Genomic DNA, 20,742 nt, shown 5'->3' with positions numbered 1-20,742 from the left:
TTGAAAGCAGAGACTCAAACAGATATTTGTATACCCACATTCACAGCAGCATCAGTCACAACAGCCAAAAGATGGGAGGAACCCAAGTGTCCACCAACAGATGAATGGATAGACAAAATGTTGTATATATGTAGAAAGGAATATTATTGTCTTAAAAAGGAACAATAAGTCTGATAGGTGCCACACCATGGATTAACCTTTAAAACATTCTTCTAAGTGAAATGGCAAATAATATGTGATTCCAACTATACGAGGTACCTAGAATAGGCAAATTAATATAGACAAAGTAGAATAGAGGTTACTGGGAGCTTGGGAAAGGGGTGGTGAGGAGGAGTGTTTAATGGGGACAGAGTTTCTGTTTGGGGTAATGAAAAAGTTCTGGAGATGATGGTGGTGAAGGTTGCATAATAATATGAATATACTTAGTGCCACTGAATGTAGACTTAAAAATGGTTAAAATAAATTTTATGTATATTTTACAATTTAAAATATATATATACATAGAAGATGGCCTGAATAACAAAATAAAGTTTTGGACCCAAAAAGGTATTTTCTGATGGTGTGGCCCAGTTGGGTGGGTGTGGTTGGGTGTTTTGCACAAGTCTGCTGCCCACTCTCCGCTGACTGCCCTGAGTTGGCCTTAGCTGCCAAACTGTCGGGAACTCTGTCGGGAACTCCCCTTCTCCTTTGAAGCAGGAAGTTTAAATTATCAGGTCAATTAGGAAAGACACAACCGAAAAATACAAGTTTCATTCACACTTCCAGGAGGCGTTTCCTGGCTGGGTGCCACCTCTATTATTTTTGGCGAGGCTGCTGAAAGCCCCACAAACCCTGAGAAGGTACAGTGTAATCTTTGATTCTGTTTCAAGGATCAAAGCAAGTGAGTTTGGCTGTAAATGCAGATAACATTTCAGAGATGGTTTCATGAAAGAAGTCGCTAGACCAGGGCAGAAAGGGAGCTGGTGTTACATCACTTCCAGTGACCTCGGCCGCCTTGGCCCTGGCAACCTGTCCCCACCTGGGGGCCCCGGGGCACGAGGTGCTAGAGGTCTCGCACGTAGGGCAACAGCGCTCCCCCGCACCGGCGCCTCCTGTGCCGGGGCGCTGGCTGGGCAGCCGCTCAGGGTCCAGCCTTGAGGGGTGAGTTGAGCCAGCCCGCCCACGGCGAGGGAACCGGGCTCCTCAGGGGACGGTCCTCGGGGCCAGCCCCGCCCCGTCGCTCCTGGGCGCACGTACGCGCCCGGCCCCTGCTGATCTCCAGCTACGGGTACTCTCCGGGCACTCCGTCCAGGAAACGCTGCAGCCCCTCTGTGCCAACCCTCCCAGGTGCCCTCGGCCCCCAACATCCCTCCTGACGCTCAGCACTCAGTGCAGTTGTCGCCGCGTCTGTCCCTGAGTCCCAGCTAGAGCCAGGTGGACGCCACGATCCCGCCGCACCGAGCCGTTCCTCAGCGCAGCGCGCCGCGGGCGCCTGCGCACGCGACCCCGCCCGCCCTCCGGACCCGGCCCTTCCTGCGCCTGCGCACGCGGCCCCACCTGCTCTCGTGGCACTCCGCGCGGCGTCCGGCTGAGCGCCCTCCCATCAACCCTCGCGTCCTGCTGCCCCGCTGGCAGGGCCCGGAAGCGCCTGCGCGACCGAGGCTTCACGACGCAGGGCGCAGGCGCAGCGCGGCTGGGAGGCCAGCGAGGGGCGTTCCGGGAGCCGGCGCGGGGACGTAGGGGTCGGCCGCGCGCACGCAGGGGGCGTGGCCGCACGACAAGGCGGTGCTGGGGCTCGCGCTGCTCGCGGCTGGGGTCGCGGGCTGCGCCCGGCGGGTTAGTGTGTTGGGGTCCGCGCCCTTCCGTCCTTTCCCGACCCCGGTCCGCGCCGGCCCTGGCCTCGCCTCGCGGCGGCCGGTCTCGTCCGTTTTGTAGGTGCGCTCGGACTCGCTGTCGAGGGAACCGGACCGTCGTGGCGCCGCGTGGCCGCAGGTAGGTGGGCTTCGTGCGGCGGCGCCTGAACCGGGCGCGCGCTGTCCTGTCCCGGGGAAGGGCCGGGTCCCTCGGCGCCGGGCAGGCTGGGGACCTCGCTCCCCGAATTAGTGAGAGCCAGGCGGGGCGGGGTCCCGGGCGCGCACGGCAGGAGCGGGAGTGGTTCGTGGTCACCGTTTTTTCAGCGCTCGGTGAGAAACTGGACCGGACGGCATTTACCTGCTGTCTTCGGTCTCTGCCTCCCTAGCGTGTTTTTAGTGTTAGGATGGGACGGGCTTTCGGGTGGAAGACCCCCACCTCCCGCCTCGCCACCAGCGTTGGGGGTTGGGGAGGCAGGTGCTGGGGCCCCTGGCGGCTCCGAATGCTGCAGGCCGCCCTGGGAGGTCCTGGGCGGAAAGACCAACAGGCCGTGCCCCCTGGAGGAGCTCCCGCAGATGGGGGTAGGTAAACACGTGGGAAGCCGCCCCGAAGGTGAGTGCAGACTGGCGCCCCTAGGTGGGAGCCGGTTGAGCAGTGGGGGGCGGGGTGTGTGTGTGTGTGGAGGGCTTGTTGGGGAAATCGCGCCAGGAGGGGTGAAGCAGAGAGCGCTCTGTGCAGGCCGGGAGTGGACCTCGTGTTGCAGGGAGACTGGGGAGGTGGCTACCCTCAGGCTGGACTGCGGGAGGACTCCTTGCATCCGACGGGAACTGCACCTCCTTTTTTGTTTTGCGTTTCTTTGGGCTGCTCAGGGGTGATGATGGTCACTGTTCTCCAGGCCCTTTGCAGGGACCACCTTGGGGTGGCGAGAGTAGACAGAGCAAGTGAAATTTAACTTGGGTTCGGATTCTGGGCTGTTGACAGGGAGGGGAATGCAGGGAGGATATGTTTGGGGTGGGGGTGGCTGCACTGTGAGTAGCGACATGAGTCTGGGAGACACAGGACGGGTGTGGGGGTGGGGGGAAAGCTGGAAGGCACACAGGTAGTGCTTGCCATGCTTCTGGGGCTGTGATGTAAAAAGATCTTATGACACATTCTGCACCTGATAGTACAGTGCTTGGGCGGCTGGGAGATGGTTCACAGGACTGTGAAGCGTAGCTTGTAAATGGCGTGGTGATGTGTGGTGGGGTCAGCTGCCTCTGCCACTAACTGGTTGGTGTGTGTGGCCACAGACGAGTGACTTTACTCACCACCGTGCCTCGGGGTCAGCCTCATCAGGGGTCATTGTTGGTCATGACTAGAGCCGTCAGTGAAGGTTGTTATTGTCACTCCTGAAATTCTTTGACAGCCATCCAGGCCGTCCAAGGAAGCCCAGGGGGATCTGATCTGGCCCCCTGATCTGGCCTCCTGGGATTGACATCACCGCCATAACATCTTGCCCTTGAAACATCCCAGGTGGCATGTACCTGCTTTCTGGGACCTCCCAGGCAGGCCTCTGGGCCCCCTTGCATGGAGAGCTCCTGGTGGGGGCCCAGGGTCGGCTGCCCAGTGGTGGTGGTTGGGCCTAGTTCCCACTCTTCCCACCTTGTTTTTGGACAGATCGCCTCGGATGGTGGCCTGCGTCTGACAGTCCCATCAGCTCTTCTCAGCTCTTCTGAGGCCGCAGTGGTCAGCTCCCCGCTCAGCACTTGCCTGGAGCACCCCTTCGCAACCGTCTGTCCCGTTGTGTCTGCGCGCCGCTTCTGCCCACCCTCTGGGCGCCGTCCCTCCCTCCTCTCCCCCTTCTTTCTCTAGTTGACGTGACAGCTCCCGTCTGCTCCCAGCATGCCTCGTGGCCGGCGCCAGGGCCCTCGCAATCCCATCCGGGCGGCAGCCAACTACGCCAATGCACACCCCTGGCAGGAGGACGGGGCCACTCCTGGGGTTGCGTACACCCCCCTAGTGGATCCCTGGATTGAGCGGCCCTGCTGTGGGGACCCTGTGTGTGTGCGCACGACCATGGAGCAGAAGAGGTCAGCGAGTGGTGCTGTGGGCTGTAAGCCCACGGAGAGGGGACCCCCGGCAATGCGCATGGGCCCGCGGCCCCTCAGGGTGGACTTCCACTGGGTGCCCGGCTCAGACCCAGGCACCTTCGATGGCTCCCCTTGGCTGCTGGACCGTTTTCTGGCCCAGCTGGGCGATTACATGTCCTTCCGCTTTGAGCACTACCGGGACAACCTCAGCCGCGTCTGCGAGATCCTCGGGCGCCTGACGGGCCGAGCCCGGGCGTGGGCAGCCCCTTACCTCGATGGGGACCTGCCCCTGCCTGACAACTATGAGCTTTTTTGCCAGGATCTTGAGGAAGTTATTCAAAACCCAAACAACTTTGCTGAGTACCACGCTGCAGGGCCCTGTTCTTTGCCTCTGGCCTCGAGCCAGCCACCAGTGGCCCCACAGCTGCCTGTAGTGAGACAGTACTTAGCTAGGTTCTCAGAGGCCTTGGCCCTCAACATGGGCACTCCCCCCAGGTCTGTCCCCGCTGCTCTGGCCACCCCCACTGTTTCTAGTTCCAATTCCACATCTAGAAATGCTCTATCTGAGCAGCTGCTAGCCATGGAGAGCAGCTCTGGGCCTGTGGAACCTTCTGCCTTGTCCAACTCTGCAGGCAGTGCTGGTCCTGGTCCCGTGGGGCCATCTTCTTCCCAGCCAGGGGAGGCGGCCCCCAAACCTGTCCTTGCAGTTGCAGAATCTGCTGAACCCCCTGCCCAGAAACCAGGTCCCACTAACCCAGGGGGTCCAGGACCCCAGAAGACAAAGGAGGAGGTTTCTGAGACAGAGGCAGGCCAGGAGGCATCCTTAGGTACCCCAGAGGGGGCAGTGGACACCCCAGCCACCCTAGGAGAGCCACCATTCTGTCCCACGCACCAACCCACAGCACTGGATTCCGAACACGGCCTGGGCAGGTATGGCAGTGCCCCCTTGTCATGAAGTGGTCTGCGTGACCAGGGAACCCCACGGCCCCCCTGTCAGGACAGTGGGGTATTGCCAGCTAACTCTAGATGGGGTGCACCAGGTAGTGCCCTGTCCACTTGCCCCATTGCTGGGCAGGAGATGGACTTGTTTGGCGTCTGCCATGTCTGAGCACAAACAGCTCCCCTTAAACTCCCACCCCAGGGCACAGCAGGACAGTGGCCTCTGCCCTGTGCCCCTCATTCTCCAACACAGTGGCCCAGAGGCTGCCTCCCACTGGGCTCTTGGCTGCATCCCAACACCTTGTTGGGAAGCGCCTTCTCACTTGGCCTGTTCCCGCTAGTTGGAAAGAATTGCGTAGACCAGTCCCCATCAAGTTTGTACAGTCCTTGTAACTAGTCCCCCCCAAACCCACCCCCTTCAGTGCTGGCTGGGACTGGACTGGGTCCGCTGTGCCAGCCCTTTTGGATCTAACTCCTGTGGTGTCTGCTTTGACTCCTGCCCCAGTCTCTGCTCCCTGTGTCCCCTATCCTCTGGACTGGAAGTTAAGGAAGGTTGCATGGAGGAAGCAGCTGCTTTCATTATTCAGTATAAGTGGGAGGGTGTCTTGGCAGAGAAGGGTGCTTCCCTATGTACGGGCTTACCAGCAGCCCTGGCCCACTGGGACAGCTTTAATGCAGGAGGGTGGAGTGGGGGCCTCCTTGCCAGTCTCAGCTCCCTTTCAGGCATTTGCCTGCAGTGTTAGCATCTAGTCTTGTTTTGGCCCGCGCTGCCCTCCCCTCTGCTCTTCAGCATCCTGCCTCCACGCCCACTCGTGCACTTGGCTGCTTCAGCACTCAACGCCCAGCGCTGTAATGACTTGTGCCTCTGGATGGACTGTGAGTCCCTAGGGCAGGGCTCCATCAGTCAACCTCGTGTCCCTGCTACACAGTCGGTGCTATTAAACATGGGTTGGATCCATGGCTGAGTGAGTCCTTGTCCATCTGGGAGCAGAGTCTGGGCCCAGCCGCGAGCACCCGGTCAGCGTTGCAGGTGTGGTTCATGGCAGGGACTTGGATCCTTGCAGGGTCTGGCTGAATGGGTGGGAGTGGGAGGCTTGGTGGGAGGGGTGTGGCCTTGAGAACTATCTTCCAGGCCAGCGGTGAAGTGAGCAGGCAGCAGACCAGGGCTGTGAGTCCCCAGGGCCGAGGGTGGAGTGAAGGACTACCTGCTCTGCACAGGGAGGGTTTTCTAGTAACAGAGCTGACTGGGAGGCTTCTCCAGCCCAGGTCAGCACAGGACAGGCACAGTGCATCTGCTCCAAGGGACAGATAGGCAAACATTTCAGGCCCCTGTGGGTCCTATAATTGGGAAAACAAAACACCTTCCTGGAGAATAGGAAAGAAAAAGAAGTGGAAATATAACTGCAATCAGAAAGTCATTTTAGGAAGGAAAGTAATAAGCAAATGGTAAATTTTAAGTAAAATAGACATTGTTGGGATTACTTCATTAGTAATTTGCTTGAAAATGTTCTGGGTTCAGGTGGTTTTATTTCTGAGTTATTTTACGGCACAGACACCTCATAAGTAAAACAGCTGCGAGTCTTAGAAGTAGGTGGGAAGCTGATGTAGCCCCAAAGTGAAACAAGCAAGTTGATAAGAAATCAGTGTGCACCCTTGGTTCTGATCCAGTGGAGGAATTTGGATGTTCCAGCCCAGCCTGGTCACACTGCTGCCCCCATGCTATTGCTCAGGCCCGGGCCCTCCTCCTGCAGGCTGTCCTGGTCAGCTGTGGCCTGGCCCACGTATGGGTCTGATGTCGTTGGCAACATTGGGGCCCCAGAGCTGCCCTCTGGGGCGGGTGGCCCAGTCAGCAGCCTTCTGCACAGGCTGCCTCTCCCGTCTCCACTTAGTGGACCTGGAGTGAGTTCCCTCAGCCCAAGATTTCCATCTTCCGTTTTGACCCCCGGTCTCACTGGGGGCCTTTTCCCCCTCGGGCCCCAGACGGCTCCTGCAGGCTCAGGTTATGGTCCAGCATACCTCTCATGAGGGTCATCTGCAACGGCAGGCCCGGGGGCTTTGGAGAGAGACTGGACAGATGACCTGCGGAAAATGGGTTCTGTTCGTGTGCCCTGGCCATGAAGAAAAGGACGGGAGGGCAGGCCTCAGTTGTGAGGGCAAGGTCACCCATTCCTGGGGTCGGGAGAGGGTGGGAGGGCGCTGGCCTTCCAGACTGGCAGCGCCTATCGTTCCGCAAAGTGACTGCCCCATATTTAGCTGGCACTGTGCCCTGCCTTTGGGCAGATGTGATGACCCAGCTGCTCCTCTCTGGGGGGAGAAGGAACACAGAGGGCCAGGAGAGGGGGCTCTGCTGTGCGTGGCAGGAGAAGGGCCCTTGGGTCATGGCCACTCCCGGCTCTGCACACGTAGGCAGCCCACCCGGAGGAGGGTGCTCTGGGCCTGGCAGGGTTGCTGGATGTGCTCAGGGTGGGCTGTGCTGGGGCGTGCATTCCAGACCATTGTGTCTGTCCCTCGCTTCCCTTGGAAATACCCGGAGGTCTCATTTTCTAAAGCTGGGACACGATGGGCACTGTGGGAGGGTTTGTAAAGCGCCCGTGTCCAAGAAAACTTCTAACACCGGAAGTGTTGAGGATGAGGTACTGTGAGATACAGAACATTTTTTAAAGCTGCAGGAACGAAAGGACGTGGAAATTGGTATGGAAGGATGAGCAGAGAACTTGTAAATAAAGCCGAATAAATACAGGGGTTTAGTTCACGCTGGCAGGGCTGTTTCCAATTAATGGGGGTAAAGTGGATCATTCAGTGAGAGGACTTGGAGCAGCTGGTCAGTTGTCTGGAAAACAGTGAAACTCACTATGTGCCAGCCGTGCTTCAGGTGGATTAAAGATTTAACGGTAAAAAGTCACAAAAGCACCATGGGGAGGTACGGGCAGATTTTCTGCTGTGATTCCAGACATTCTAGGTGCCGTGAACCGCAGGAGGCCTCTGGGCGCGCTGAACCCTGGCCCGCGTGCAGGTGGCGGCTGCTCGCTCCATGGTCTCGGCTGAACCATGAGCCATTGGAATCACCCGTCCTCAAGGCGGCGGGGTAGGGCTGAGTGAGTGCCCAGTGGGGGTCACCGCCTTGTTAACAGCCTGGAGGTCCGGCAGCGAGGAGTGCGGTCACCAGGCTGCTGGCGCTGTGTTGGTCAGGGCGGGCCGACTGTGCTGCAGGAACAGAACCTCCACATCGTGGCCACCCCATCCATTGTGGTCCCTCGGGTCGTGCCGACAGGGCTCTACTGGCTACGTTTCTCCATGACCGCAGAGACTGGGGAAGGACTGCTGTGAACCACTAGTGGTGCGCATCACTCCCCTCCGTTCACCTGGCCTGAGGGAGCTGCTGAGCCCTCCCGCGAAGTGGGTGGGGCCCTCAGCACCGAGCCACAGGACACAGCCGTGCAGCCGTGACGGGGGGCCACATGGGCCGTGGGGAGAGATGCCCGTGCGCACCTGCTCAGGCTGCGTGGCCTAAGCGACAGGAGGTGCTTCCTCCCGGTCCTGGAGCCTGGGCATCCGAGATCCAGGTGTTGGCAGGGTTGGCTGCTCCCGAGACCCCTCACCTCGCTGTGTGTCCCCCAACGGTCTCCCTCAGTGTGTCTGTGTCCTCGCCCCCTTATGAGGACACCGGTCCTATTGGATCAGGGCCCACCATATGACCGCATTGAAGCTTAATCCCCTCTTTGAAGCCTCTGGACACAACCACGTCTGAGGTGCTAGGAGTGGAGCTTTAACATGGGAACTTGGGGGAGACAGCTGGGCCATCAGAACGCCCGACATGGGTTTGTTTGTTTCCCATCTTTGCAGTCTTGGGCAGTGCTGTCGTGAGCATCCTTCTGACGTCGCCCCTGTGTGCAGAGCTGCTCCAGCCCCGAGCAGGATGTGCCCAGTTCTGTATCTGGGACCCCTACAGAGGGTGCGAAGATGTTACTCTATATTCCCAAGTTTAAACATTCTTCCTTTCACGTGACTCTGGAATCTCCTGGCTTGCAGGGCGCCCTTGACAGCCCGTTCCTTCTCCCCGGGTGCCCTGTCTCCCTGTTGGCGGGGCCGTAAGAAGGTGAAGAGGGACGTCCCTGGCTGCTTTCCACCTGTGTGTCTGAGCAGTGCCGGCCTGGGCCAGCGGTCGGGAGTGAACCCGCGCCCTTACACCTGCCTGTGCGGGTGGCAGAAGTGCAGCCACGGTGCAGGGACACCTGCTGGCCGCTGGGAGTGCCACATCGGCCCCCGAGAGGCCTCAAGTGATAGCGACCTTCACCACCACCATGCTTAGGGGCCCCTCTCCAAGTGGGACTGGGTTCACGGGAACTTCCTGGGCACCAGCCCGTGGGCATCAGCCCCATCCCAGGCCCTGGGGAGGGCCATCTGGGCACTGATGTCAGCCCTGGGGAACTGGCCCCTGTGGACCATCCCTCCTGGCGGTAGTGGGCCCCAGAGGCCAGTGCTGGTGCCTGGGAACGGTCCCACTTCCTGTAAAACATGGAGCTTTTCTGTGCATTCACCGGGAACAACCAGGGCGGCAGCCCATTGCTAGCCAGTCCCACCCTGGCCCCTAAGTGCCAGGCAGGCCGGCTGAGAACACCCAAGTGGCCTTCCTTCCTGCCATCTCCAGCTCCTGGACCAGTGGCTCCTCACCCTGGCATTTCCTCCTGGCCCGGCAATGATGGCCTGTCCCCCCATCCCAAGGAGTCCAGTTGGTGCCTCCAAGCCCTCAGCTGTAGGAAGCCCTTCATACTTTTTGTTGGTCAGGCCGCAGAGGTGCTTAGGGGAGAACGGGCTGTGCTCACCTCTGCCCAGGCACCCATCATATCACGTGGACCTTGACCCCAGCGGAGGAGCCTGGTCCTCCGTGGCCATCTTCCCCAAACACGGGGCAAGTTGGAAAGGACACTCACAGCCCCCAAGGGGCTTCACACGAATTGCTGGCAGCTGCCCAAGGGCCCAGGATGCTGCCCCAGGGATGTGAGGCCAGCGCTGCTGCTGCCTGAGCAGTGGATCCTGCCAGAGGGAGCAGCGTCCCTCCCAGGCTTTGCAGGAGCAGGTGACTTGCTTCTCTTGGATTGAACAAGAGGCTCAGGCCCAGGACGGGTGGGTGGCTGTCCTCCCTGGGCCTCAGGAGCACAGCACTCAGCTCCACTTCCGAAACTCATGTCCACAGCCATCCCCGAGTTTGCTTGTGGACCCTCTGGCTCACAGGGAGGTGCCCTGCGCACGGGGGGCGGGGTGGGTAGGCTGTAGTCGGGACTCGGGGGGCTCCTGCTGGCTGGGCTCAGGAGTCTTCCCCGTGCACGTGCAGAACAGCCAGCACGGGCCTGCCAGCCTCAGGCCGTGCGCAACTGGGCGCAACTGAGGCCACGACCTGGGCTTCTGGGCGACGCTGTGCCAGAGGCGGGCAGGCCCAGGGAAGGGCTATGAGGGTGTTCCTAGTCTCCCCCCACCCCCCCACACACGGACACGTCAGGCCCCGGGAGTCAGGCATGGCTGGGTTGGGGGAAGGCAGTGTAGGGATGGTGCCCGGTTCCCGCCTCCCCAATGGGCTCTGAGGCCCGCTAAGCACGGGGCTGCTTGTGGCACCGTCCTCCTCCCCACCCCCTCCCCGGGCCAGGGAGCTGCCTCCCCGGAACCCCTCTCCAGGATCCGCATCTTTGAAGCCATGGATACTGACAGAGGATTCAGTGAATCCAAGGTCGCCAGCCGGGCGTTGACAGATGCCCGGCCACGATACTATTTCTGATTTAATAACCGAATGGGAGGCTGGCCCTTGGTAATAATTAGGGCTAATTACTGAGGAGGTGTTGACAGAAAGGCTGAGAGGAAACAAACTACCTTTATCCCGGGGCTTAGAGTCAGATTACACTGTGCTATCTGCCTCTCAGAAAGGAGACGCTTCAATCACTCACCAGAGGCTTCAAAGGGGAAGGGGCCCTGGCCGTGCACGGGCTCAGGAGGGCTATGAAGCATGCCTTTGACTCCGAATGGCCACGCAGAGCCCACTCCAGAGATGGTTTCTTTGTGAAGTTTGAGTTCCCTGGGCAAACCTGCCGCTGCACCCGGGCCTGGGCGGGGCTCTGCAGGCACGGGCGGGAGGGGGGGCCAGGGCTGGTGCTGAGGCCAGGTCCTCCCTGGGCTGGGCCCATGCGTGGCAGTCCGCAGGAAGGCAGGGCGGCTGGTGCGTTTTCCTTGGCCCAGGGAGCGAGCTGCAGGGAACAGGGTAGGGCTGTCACCCAGCAGGCTGTCCCCTGTCTCACCTGGACCCCTGAACCGCAGCTTCTCCACAGCATTGTGGGCCAGTCTGGCCTCCTCGGAGGGGGCTGTGTCCTCGGCCTTACTATTGGGGGACCACTCCTGGGGGCCTGAGTGTCACTCACTGGGCTGCCCTCACCCAGTGAGCCAGCACCGTGGACCAGATGCTGACCCACAGGGACCTCGGTGACAAGAGGCTAACTACCTAGAGCGTTGTCCTGTGTCGTGGGCTTGTTGCTCACGCGCTGTGTGCCGACTCCCCTGGACCTCCCTGCGTTTCAGAGATGGGGGAGGGGTGGTGGTCAGACCTCCATGTTCTGTGAAGCAGGAGGCTTCCCAGTGATCTGGCCTGGACCGCCCTGGGGCCGCCACGTCTGTAACGTGACTTCCAGGGGCCAGTTCTGGGATTTGGGCCTTGCTGTGGTCTGAGCTGATCAGGAAGGTGGAGGGCGACGGGGCCTACTCAGGATGGCCTGTCCAGGTGTGGCCTGGGAGGTGCAGAGGGGCTGGGTCTCAGTTCCTCCTGGCCTGGAGAACTGGCCAGCTCAGAGTTTTCCTGCTAGAATGGCTGTGCCGCATGAGAGAGAGGGGACTGCTGGGTCAGCATCTCCCTTCCCTGGTGCTACTCTGCTTTGGGAGTAACAATGAGCATGAAGATGATAAAAGTTACCAGTAAATTGCTTAGCTGAGTACTGACTACCTTGTGTTGGGGGCGCTATTGATGGATTTAAGTCTATTTATATTAGGGCAAAAATAGGATGGGAAATCACTTTAAATAGGAGAAGCACTTAAAAATTGTCATTAAATCTGTTTAAAGTCACCTTAACTGGAATGAGAAATTGGATCTAAAGCCAGAAAAATCTAGACAGGAAACTGGGTTTTCATAATACCTTAGTGGTAAATCAAATACCATTAACTGTAGGTCAAGAAAAAATAGCCCCCAAATATTGTTCAATATATGTTATTTGAAAAATAGCCTCCTCGAAAATGGCCAGGAGGGCGGCGGCCCAGTGGTTGCCCCATGCCTGGAAGGTGCTGGTGCCCTCCCCTTGCGACTGTTGTGCGTGGGGACGGCACGGTCGTCCCGTGATGAACAGCCTTGAGCACTGTGATCCACCCAAGTCTGGAGCTTATTCCGATTTCCTTAGTTTTCCTCTTGTGTCCTTTTCCAGGACCTCAGCTAGGACTATGTGACACTTGGTCACATCCCCTTGGGCCCCTGTGGGCTGTGATGCCTGAGACAGTTTCAAGGCGAGTACCCTCCGCTATGATTTGCCGTTTGTGTTTCTCGAGATCAGCCTGGGGTCTGGGTTTCTAGGAGCAAGACCTCCAAGATAAAGGGCCATTGCATCGTGTCAGACCCAGGGGACGTGCTGTCAGCATGACCTTGATCGCCTGGACGGTGGCGGTTGTCGGGTCTCCCCTGTGAGGAGGGCTACCTCCACGCACACCCTCGCAGGCAGGGGTCCAGCTCCGCCGCCTTGCAGGTCACTTGGAATTCTGCTCAGATTTGTCTGCTCTCCCTGTTGATCTATTTCTTCAGTCATTTCCTTCATCACTGTGGACTCACGGTATCAATCAGGACTGATTGTTAAGACACGAACTTACAGGGAGTCCCAACACATGTACAGAAACCTTTCCATGGTCAGAGCCCTCCTCTCGCTGCCCCTTGGTCATGAGCCCACCCCTGACCCCTGACTCTGGCCCCTGGCACCTCCAGTCACGCTGTCTACCTGGCCCTGCCGTTTCCAGAATGCCGTGTGAATAGGGCCAAGCAGTATGTAGCCTGTTACTCGCTCTGATTTTCTGGGGAGGCGTCCATGGTGTTGCGTTCATCAATACTTTCTTCCTATTTTATTGCTCAAGGGTGTCTTGTCATTTCGCATTCGGGCGATATTCTGAACAGAACAGACCAGTCAGGTACAGGTGTTTGTGTGCACGTATGTTTTCATTTCTCTAGATTAAATATCCAGCGGCGGAGTGCTGGCAACTTGACGATCGGCTGTTTTGTGCTCCAGGGACCTGCTGGGCTGTCATCCAGGGCGTGTGTGCAGTTTGTATCCTCACCTGTGGCTCAGCAGCCGTTGGCTTCCTCGGGGGTTTGTCTTCTTCATTTGAACCGTGTTGTTTTCATTTGCATTTCCCTAGAGGCTAAGGATGCTGAGCGTCTTCTTGTGCTTATTTGCCATCTGTACACCTTATAGGTGAAGTGTCGTCTGTTCAGATCTTTTGTTTAGTTGCTGTTGAGTTTTTTTAAATATTACTGATATACTAAAACGTGCACATATTTAAAGTGGATAATTTGATAAGTTCCAACACCTGTGTAAGCATCACCATACCCAAGACATGAATGTGCCTGCTGTCCTTAGGGAATCCCTAGGGTTTCCTCCCAACCTTCGACCTTTGTAAGGCCTCTCCCCACTCCCTGCAGCGCCCCTCCCCAGGAGCCACTCATCTGTTTCCTGTCGCTACTGGGTAGTTTGCACTTTTTAGAAGTTTATGTAAATAGAATAGAATATTTACTCTTTTTTTCTGGCTGCTTTTAGTAGATATATGATTTTGAGGTTGATTCGTGGGGAGGCGTGATCAGTGCCCCTTTGTTGTTGAGTATGGGTATACCACCGTTTGTTCAGCCTTGATGGATGTTTGGATTGTTTCCAGTTTGGGACTTTTTTTGGAGAAACAGCCACGCTTTATTCCAAAGCCATTGTACCAGTATGTTCATAGGAGAGTTCTTCTGCTTCACGTGCTTCCCAGCGGCCAGGGGTGTGGTCAGTCATTAATGTGGGCCGCTCCCATAAGCGTGTAGTACAGGTGACTGTGGCTTTCGTTTGTGTTTCCCTGATGACCAAAGCTGGTGAGTATGTTTTCAGGTCCTAATTTGGCATTTGCATATCTTCTTGGCTATAGTGTTTATTCACATCTTTTGCCCTTTCTTTTAAAATTTACTTTCTGTTTTTATTTACTTTTTCTTTGCTTTCCTCATGAATTTTGAGGATTCTTTATATATTGTGGATGCATGATTTACAAATATTTTCTCCCAGTCTGTAGTTTGTCTTTTCATTTTCTTAACACCATCTTTCAAAGAGCAGAAGTTTCTAATTTTCTTGAAATGAAATTTATCCGTTTTTCTATTGTGGATCATGCTTACTGATAGTTTTTAAAAATCATGAATGGATGTTGAACTTTGCTGGATGCCTTTTCTGTATCAGTGTAGCTGATATGGTCTTGTGTTTTTTCTTCTTTAGTGTGTTAATGTGATGGAGTTATCTCTATTGATTTTGGAATATTGAATCTGCTTTGTGTTCCTGAAGTAAACTCTAGTTGGTCATAGTGTATTCTTTTTTTTTTTTTTAACTTATTTATTTTATTTTTATTTTTGGCTGCATTAGGTCTTCGTTGCTGCGCGCGGACTTTCTCTAGTTGTGACAAGTGGGGGCTACTTTTCATTGTGCACGTCGTACTGGCTTCTCGTGTTGAGGAGCACAGGCTCTAGGCATACAGGCTTCAGTAGCTGTTGCACATAGGCTCAGTAGTTGTGGCTCGCAGGCTCTAGAGCACAGGCTCAGTAGTTGTGGCACACGGGCTTAGTTGCTCCGCAGCATGTGGGATCTTCCCGGACCAGGGATCGCCACCATGTCCCCTGCATTGGCAGGCAGATTCTTAACCACTGGGCCCCCAGGGAAACCCCCGTAGTGTATTCTTTTTATATACTGCTGGATTTGATTTACTTTTTTTTGAGGATTTTTACATCTGTATTCATGAGGAATATTGGCTTGTGGTTTTCTTTTCTTGTACTGTCTTTATCTGCTTTTGGTATGAGGATCATGCTGGCCTCAAAATGAATTGGGAAATGTTCCCTTTTTTTCTGTTTTCTGGAAGAAATTATATAGAATTGGGGCTATTTTCTCTTTAAATGTTTGGTAGAATATGCCAGTCAAGTCATGTGGGCTGGAGTTTTCTTTTCTTTGCAAAGATTTTAACTAAAAATGCAATCCCTTTAGTCACTATAGGGCTATTCAGGTCATTTCTTCTAGGTGACCTAGAAACCCCCTAGTCTGTGGTTTTCAATTTCTATTTCATCTAAGTTGTTGTATTTATGTGCACTGAGTTATTTATGGTATTTCCTTATCCTCCTTTTAAGGTTAGTGGTGTCTGTAGTGATAACCCTTCTTCCATTATTATAATTGGTTTCTTCTCTTTTTTCAGTTGTCAGGCTAGCTACCGATTTATCTATTTTATTGATCTTTTTAAAGATCCAATCTGTGGTTTTGCTGATTTTTCTCTGTAGTTTTACAATTCTCTTGTTTTATTTATTTCTTTTCTGACCTTATTATTTCCTTCCTTTTCCTGGCTTTGGGCTTATTTTTCTTCTTTTTCTAGTTTCTTGAGGTAGAAGCTAGGTCATTGATTTGAGACTTTTCTTCTTTTCTTTCTTTCTTTCTTTCTTTTTTTTAAAGAAAACCTTTATTTTAATTTTTTTTTTTTTTTTTTTTTTTTTTTTGCCACACTATGAGGCTTGCAGTACCTTAGTTCCCCAACCAGGGATTGAACCCAGGCCCACTGCAGTGAAGGCACGGAGTCTTAACCAGTGGACCACCAGGGAATTCCCCCTTTCTTCTTTTCTAATTTGGCATTTGATGCTATAAATTTCCTCGAAGTCCTGCTTTAGCTGCTTCTGACAAGTTTTGCTATTTTATATTTTCATTTTTATTCAGTTCAAAATATTTTCCAATTTCTGTTGGGACTTCTTCTTTGCCCCATTGATTATTTAAAAGCATGTTGTTTGTTTCCCATATATTTGGAGATTTTTCCAGTTGTCTTTCTGTTATTGATTCCAGGTTAAATCCATAAGGTCAGAGAACATTGTGCGCTTTTGGTTCTTCTGCATTTTTTTGAGATATAATTGACATATAACATTGTATTAGTTTCAGGTATACAGCATAATGATTTGATAGTTGTATATATTGCAAGATGATTGCCATGATCAGTCCAGTTAACATCTGTCACCTCACATAGTAACAAAGGTTCCTCTACATTTTTTTAAATTTTGTTTTATTTTTTTTTGTCTGCATTGGGTCTTCATTGCTGCGCACAGGCCTTCTCTAGTTGTGGAGAGTGGGGGCTACTCCTCGTTGCAGTGCGCGGGCTTCCTATTGTGGTGGCCTCTCTTGTTGTGGAGCATGGGCTCTAGGTGCGTGGGCTTCAGTAGTTGTGGCACATGGGCTTCAGTAGTTGTGGCTCACAGGCCCTAGAGTGCAGGCTCAGTAGTTGTGGCGCTCAGGCCTAGTTGCTCTGTGGTATGTGGGATCTTCCCAGACCAGAGCTCGAATCCGTGTCCCCTGCATTGACAGGCAGATTGCCAACCACTGCACAGCCAGGGAAGCCCTTAAGGTTTGTTTTAAAACACAGGATATGGTCTATCTTGATGAACGTTCCATGTATATTTGAGACGTATGAGTTGTTCTGTTGGTGGAATGTTCACTTCATGTCAGCTCAGTCCAGTAGATAGATAGTATTAGGTCTCCTGTACTATTTTCTGGCCATTTGTTGAGTTGATTGCTGAGGAGTTTGAGTCTCTAGCTGTAATTATGTATCTGTCTACTTCTGCTTTCATTTCCATCAGTTTTTCCTTCATGTGTTGTGAAGTTCTGCTGTTAGCGGAGTACATGTTTAGGACTTTCATGTCTTCTTGATGAATTGATGGCTTGTGTCATTGTGTGTTTTCTTCTCCCTGTTAATAGTCCTTGTTTTGAGGTCTGCTTTCTCTGATAATAATGTATCCATTACACCTTTTTTTTTGTTATTTGTATAGTATATCTTTTATATTTTTACTTTCAATTTATCTATGTTTTTATTTTTTTATTTTATTTACTTATTTATTTTTTGGCCACTCTGTGTGGCACACGGGATCTTACTTCCCTGACCAGGGATCGAACCCATGCCCCCTGCATTGGGAGCACAGAGTCTTAACCACTGGACCACCAGGGAGGTCCTCTATGTTTTTATATTTAAAGTAGGTTTCTTCTAGATAATTTACAGTCGGGCTTTTTAACAATTAGCTTATAGTTGTTGGGTCTTATAATAGCATGTTGAGAGCATTTATGTTTATTGTAGTCGTTTTTATGGTTCTATTTAGGTCTTGCATTTTGTTTTCTCATTTTCCTGATGCTCTGGCCCTCTATCCCTTCTTTCCATCCTTCTTTTGGATTATTTGGATATTTTCAAATACTCTGTTTAAATTTTCTGTTAGCTTTTTGTCTGTATCTCTTATATATTATGTTTTTAATAGTTAGTAGAAGCCTTACATCCATATGGGTCCCCTTACCCTCCCCCCTTCATGTTATAGCTGTCAGATTGCAAACCCCAACAATATACATGTTCACTTAAGAGGTGGAAATTTGTCTTTTATGTTTACCATTTCTCTTCCTCTATCTTCTTGGAGTTCCACATTTCTTTCTGATATTTCTTTTGAGCTGTAGAACCTTCTTTAATATTTCTTTTAGGGAATATCTTCCCGCAAGAAATTCTCTTGGTTTTCCTTCACCTGAAAATACCTTTATTTTGCCTTCATTCCCAAAAGATAATTTGATGGATATAGAGTTCTTTTGTTTACTCTAAAGATGTTCCACTGTCTTCTGACTTCCTGGTTTCTGATATGAAATTCACGTTCACACAGATGATTATTTCCCTATGTGTAATGTGCCGTTACTGTCAGGATTTTACTGCTGTTATTTTTCAGCAGTTTAATTATGACATGAGTATGGTTTTCTTTGAGTTTATCCTGCTTATGATTCATTGAGTTCTTGAATTTATACATTTTTGTCTTTTCCCAAATTTGTGACATTTCGGGCATTATTTATTCAGGTAATTTTCCTACCCCATCTCCTTCTCTTGTCCTCAGACTCCCATGCATGAATGTTAGACCTTTTTCTATTATTCTGCAGTCCCTGATGCTCTAATCATTTATTCCAGTCTTTTTTCTTTCTGATCTTATATTGGATAATTTCTTTTGACCAGTCTTCACGTCACTGACTCTCTCCTTTGTCATCTCTGATTCCATTATTGAATGTCTTTGTTTCAGATATTGTATTATTTAGTTCTGGAACTTCCTTTTTTAAAAAAAATTTTTCTCTCCGCTGGGAACTTTCTTTCATTCATTTCAAGTGTGTTTACCTTTGCCTCATGGAGTATAATCATAAAAGCTGCTTTAAAACCCTTATCTGATATTCCCAACATCTGAACTGTCTTGAGGTTGGCATCTGTAAATTGTCGTTTCCTTTGAGAATTGACCTCATTTCGTGGTTCTGTGTGTTGAATAATTTTGTGTTGTATCCTAGACATACCCTGGACCGGGTATTACATTGGGTCCTCTGGAGAATGTTGAGTTTCGTGTTAACAGGCATTCAACCCAGTTAGATTGTCTCACCCTCTGTGGGCTACAGTTTTACTTTCATTTCCATTTTCAAGGCTCTTGATACACTGCTTTGGGTCTGTCCCACTCACCAGCCACTCTGGGTTCAGCCTGAGACTTGGGCAGTGGTTTAGGTCCTAGTTCAGGTCTTAAAGCTGGTGCTGCTTTGGGTCTATCCCACATGTATGCAGCTCAGAGAAGAGCCTGGGGCTTTTGTGGGTTCATTCACAGAATTAAGGGATCTTTTTCTTTAGCTCTCTCCTCTCTGCCATTCTTATACCCACATAGGATCTGGCAGGGTTCTTTCTCCATGGTTCCTCTGACCAGAACGACAGGGGTCTCTCAGAGTCACTTCTTCCACATAGCTCCGTGTCCAGGGCCCATTCTCGGGGCAGGGCCAAGAGAGAAGAGAAACACAGGCCATCAGGGAGTCAAACCCTAACTTTTTAGAATCTAGGATTCTATTGGCTTTTTGACTATATTTCTTGTATTATATATTATGTTTTTAACTCAATCTAGGACTTAAACTAATCTCAGTGCAGAGAAAAAGTGTCTCTCCAAGTTTTAGCTACCACTGCCTTGCAGCAGTGCAACTTAGACCCACCCTCAAGGCAGTGCCCCAAGACATAAAAATAAAAGCAGGAAGCTTGTGCCCATTCAGATCAATTCTCCAAGTTTTTGCTTGCCTCCAAAGTCTGTCTGCTATTGTTCACTTTTCAGAGTTTTCAAGTAATTGCTGTTTATATTTTGTCTAGAGTTTTTAGTTGCAATCTGGTAGATAGAGAGGAGAGAGGCTGTAGTGAGCCTACTTCATCCTGGCCAGAACCAGAAGCCTCTTTAGGTGGTATTAATTTACATTTCTCCATGAGTGAGGTTAAGCATCTTTTCTTATGTTTAAGGGCCATTTTCATATCTTTATTTGTGAATTGTCTATTCATGTCTTTTGCCCAATTTTCTATTTGGTATTTAGTCCTTCTTTAATTTTGAAGACTTTATGTGTTTTAAAGATACTTTGATTTTTATCTCTTTTGATGTGTAAAAGTTAAAAAATTTATTGTTAAGTACTTTATCTTCTTAGTTGGTATTGTAAGTGGGATTTTCTGTGACGGGTTATTGGTTGTGTACATGGAAGCTGTTGAGTTCTCTTTGCTAGTTTTATTTGCTGCTACTATCACTGAAGTTTTCCTTTAATGTTTGTTTTTTCATTTGTTTGTTTGCTTATTTGTTTTTTGGCCGCGGCCATGGTGCACAGCATGCAGGATCTTAGTTCCCCGAGCAGGGATTGAACCTATGACCCCTGCAGTGGAAGCACAGAGTCTTAACCACTGGACCTGCAGGTAAGTCCTGTTCTTTTAATGTTTGGATCTGTTTTATCATTGATTATCTAGGGCTTTCAATGTATACCATCATGTCATCTGGAAGAGAATTTAACATCTTCTTTTCCAGTTCATATGCCTCTAATTGATTTTTCTTATCTAACTGAATAAGCTTAAACCTCCCATACAATGTTGACTAATATTGTAGACAGTGGGTATCCTGATCTTAATAGAAATACCTCTGATATTTCTTCATAAAGTAATGTGTTTTGGCTTTAGAACTAAGGAGGGTGTGTGTTTGTGTGTGTGTATGTGTGTGTGTGTATGTATTATAATCATTTTTAAGAAACCCATCAGTTTCTGTTTGCTTAAGTATTTTAATTAAAAATGGGTATTGAGGGCTTCCCTGGTGGCGCAGTGGTTGAGAGTCCGCCGGCCGATGCAGGGGACACGGGTTTGTGCCCCGGTCCGGGAAGATCCCACATGCCGCGGAACGGCTGGGCCCGTGAGCCATGGCCGCTGAGCCTGTGCGTCCAGAGCCTGTGCTCCGCAACGGGAAAGGCCACAACAGTGAGAGGCCTGCGTACCGCAAAAAAAAAAAAAAAAATGGGTATTGAATGTTGTCAGAGGCTTTATCAGCATCTATGGAGATAATCATATGCTTTTTCTTTATAAATCTATTAATATGATGTATGACATTAATGGATTTCCTAATTGAACCAACTTTGCATTCTAGGATAAATTCCACTTGGTCAGCATGTATTACGTTCTTAATTTGATGTTGTATTTTGTTTGCTAATATTTTATTTGCTATTTTTGTATGATAAGTGATATCAATCTCTATTTTTCTTCTGACCAAAGCTTTAAATATATCTGATGAATCTTGGTATGTAAT

General features: G+C 51.5%; 2 protein-coding genes across 3 annotated transcripts in view; both read left to right on the top strand.

Annotated features, from left to right (window-relative positions):
* Positions 1-1,855: 1,855 nt before the first annotated feature.
* The window catches only part of GNB1L (G protein subunit beta 1 like), a 44,410-nt gene continuing 25,523 nt past the window's right edge, over positions 1,856-20,742 (top strand). Inside the window, exons 1-2 of one of the 2 annotated variants that reach the window (XM_082667868.1) lie at positions 1,878-1,971; positions 19,784-19,868. The gene's annotated coding sequence lies outside the window, so the exon portion shown is untranslated. Of the gene's footprint in view, positions 1,972-19,783; positions 19,869-20,742 lie in introns of both variants that reach the window. The other variant, XM_082667869.1, reaches the window with a different exon arrangement.
* RTL10 (retrotransposon Gag like 10) lies at positions 1,876-5,788 on the top strand. Its single transcript, XM_082667867.1, has 2 exons — positions 1,876-1,971; positions 3,487-5,788. Exon 2 carries the CDS (start codon positions 3,712-3,714, stop codon positions 4,852-4,854), a length of 1,143 nt encoding a protein of 380 aa, XP_082523993.1. The 5' UTR covers positions 1,876-1,971; positions 3,487-3,711; the 3' UTR covers positions 4,855-5,788.

This window comes from Grampus griseus (assembly GCF_964374135.1).
Source record: "Grampus griseus genome assembly, chromosome: 12".
Classification (NCBI taxonomy): domain Eukaryota; kingdom Metazoa; phylum Chordata; class Mammalia; order Artiodactyla; family Delphinidae; genus Grampus; species Grampus griseus.
Note: the sequence above shows the minus strand (reverse complement) of the source record. Positions and strands in the feature narration are given on the sequence as shown.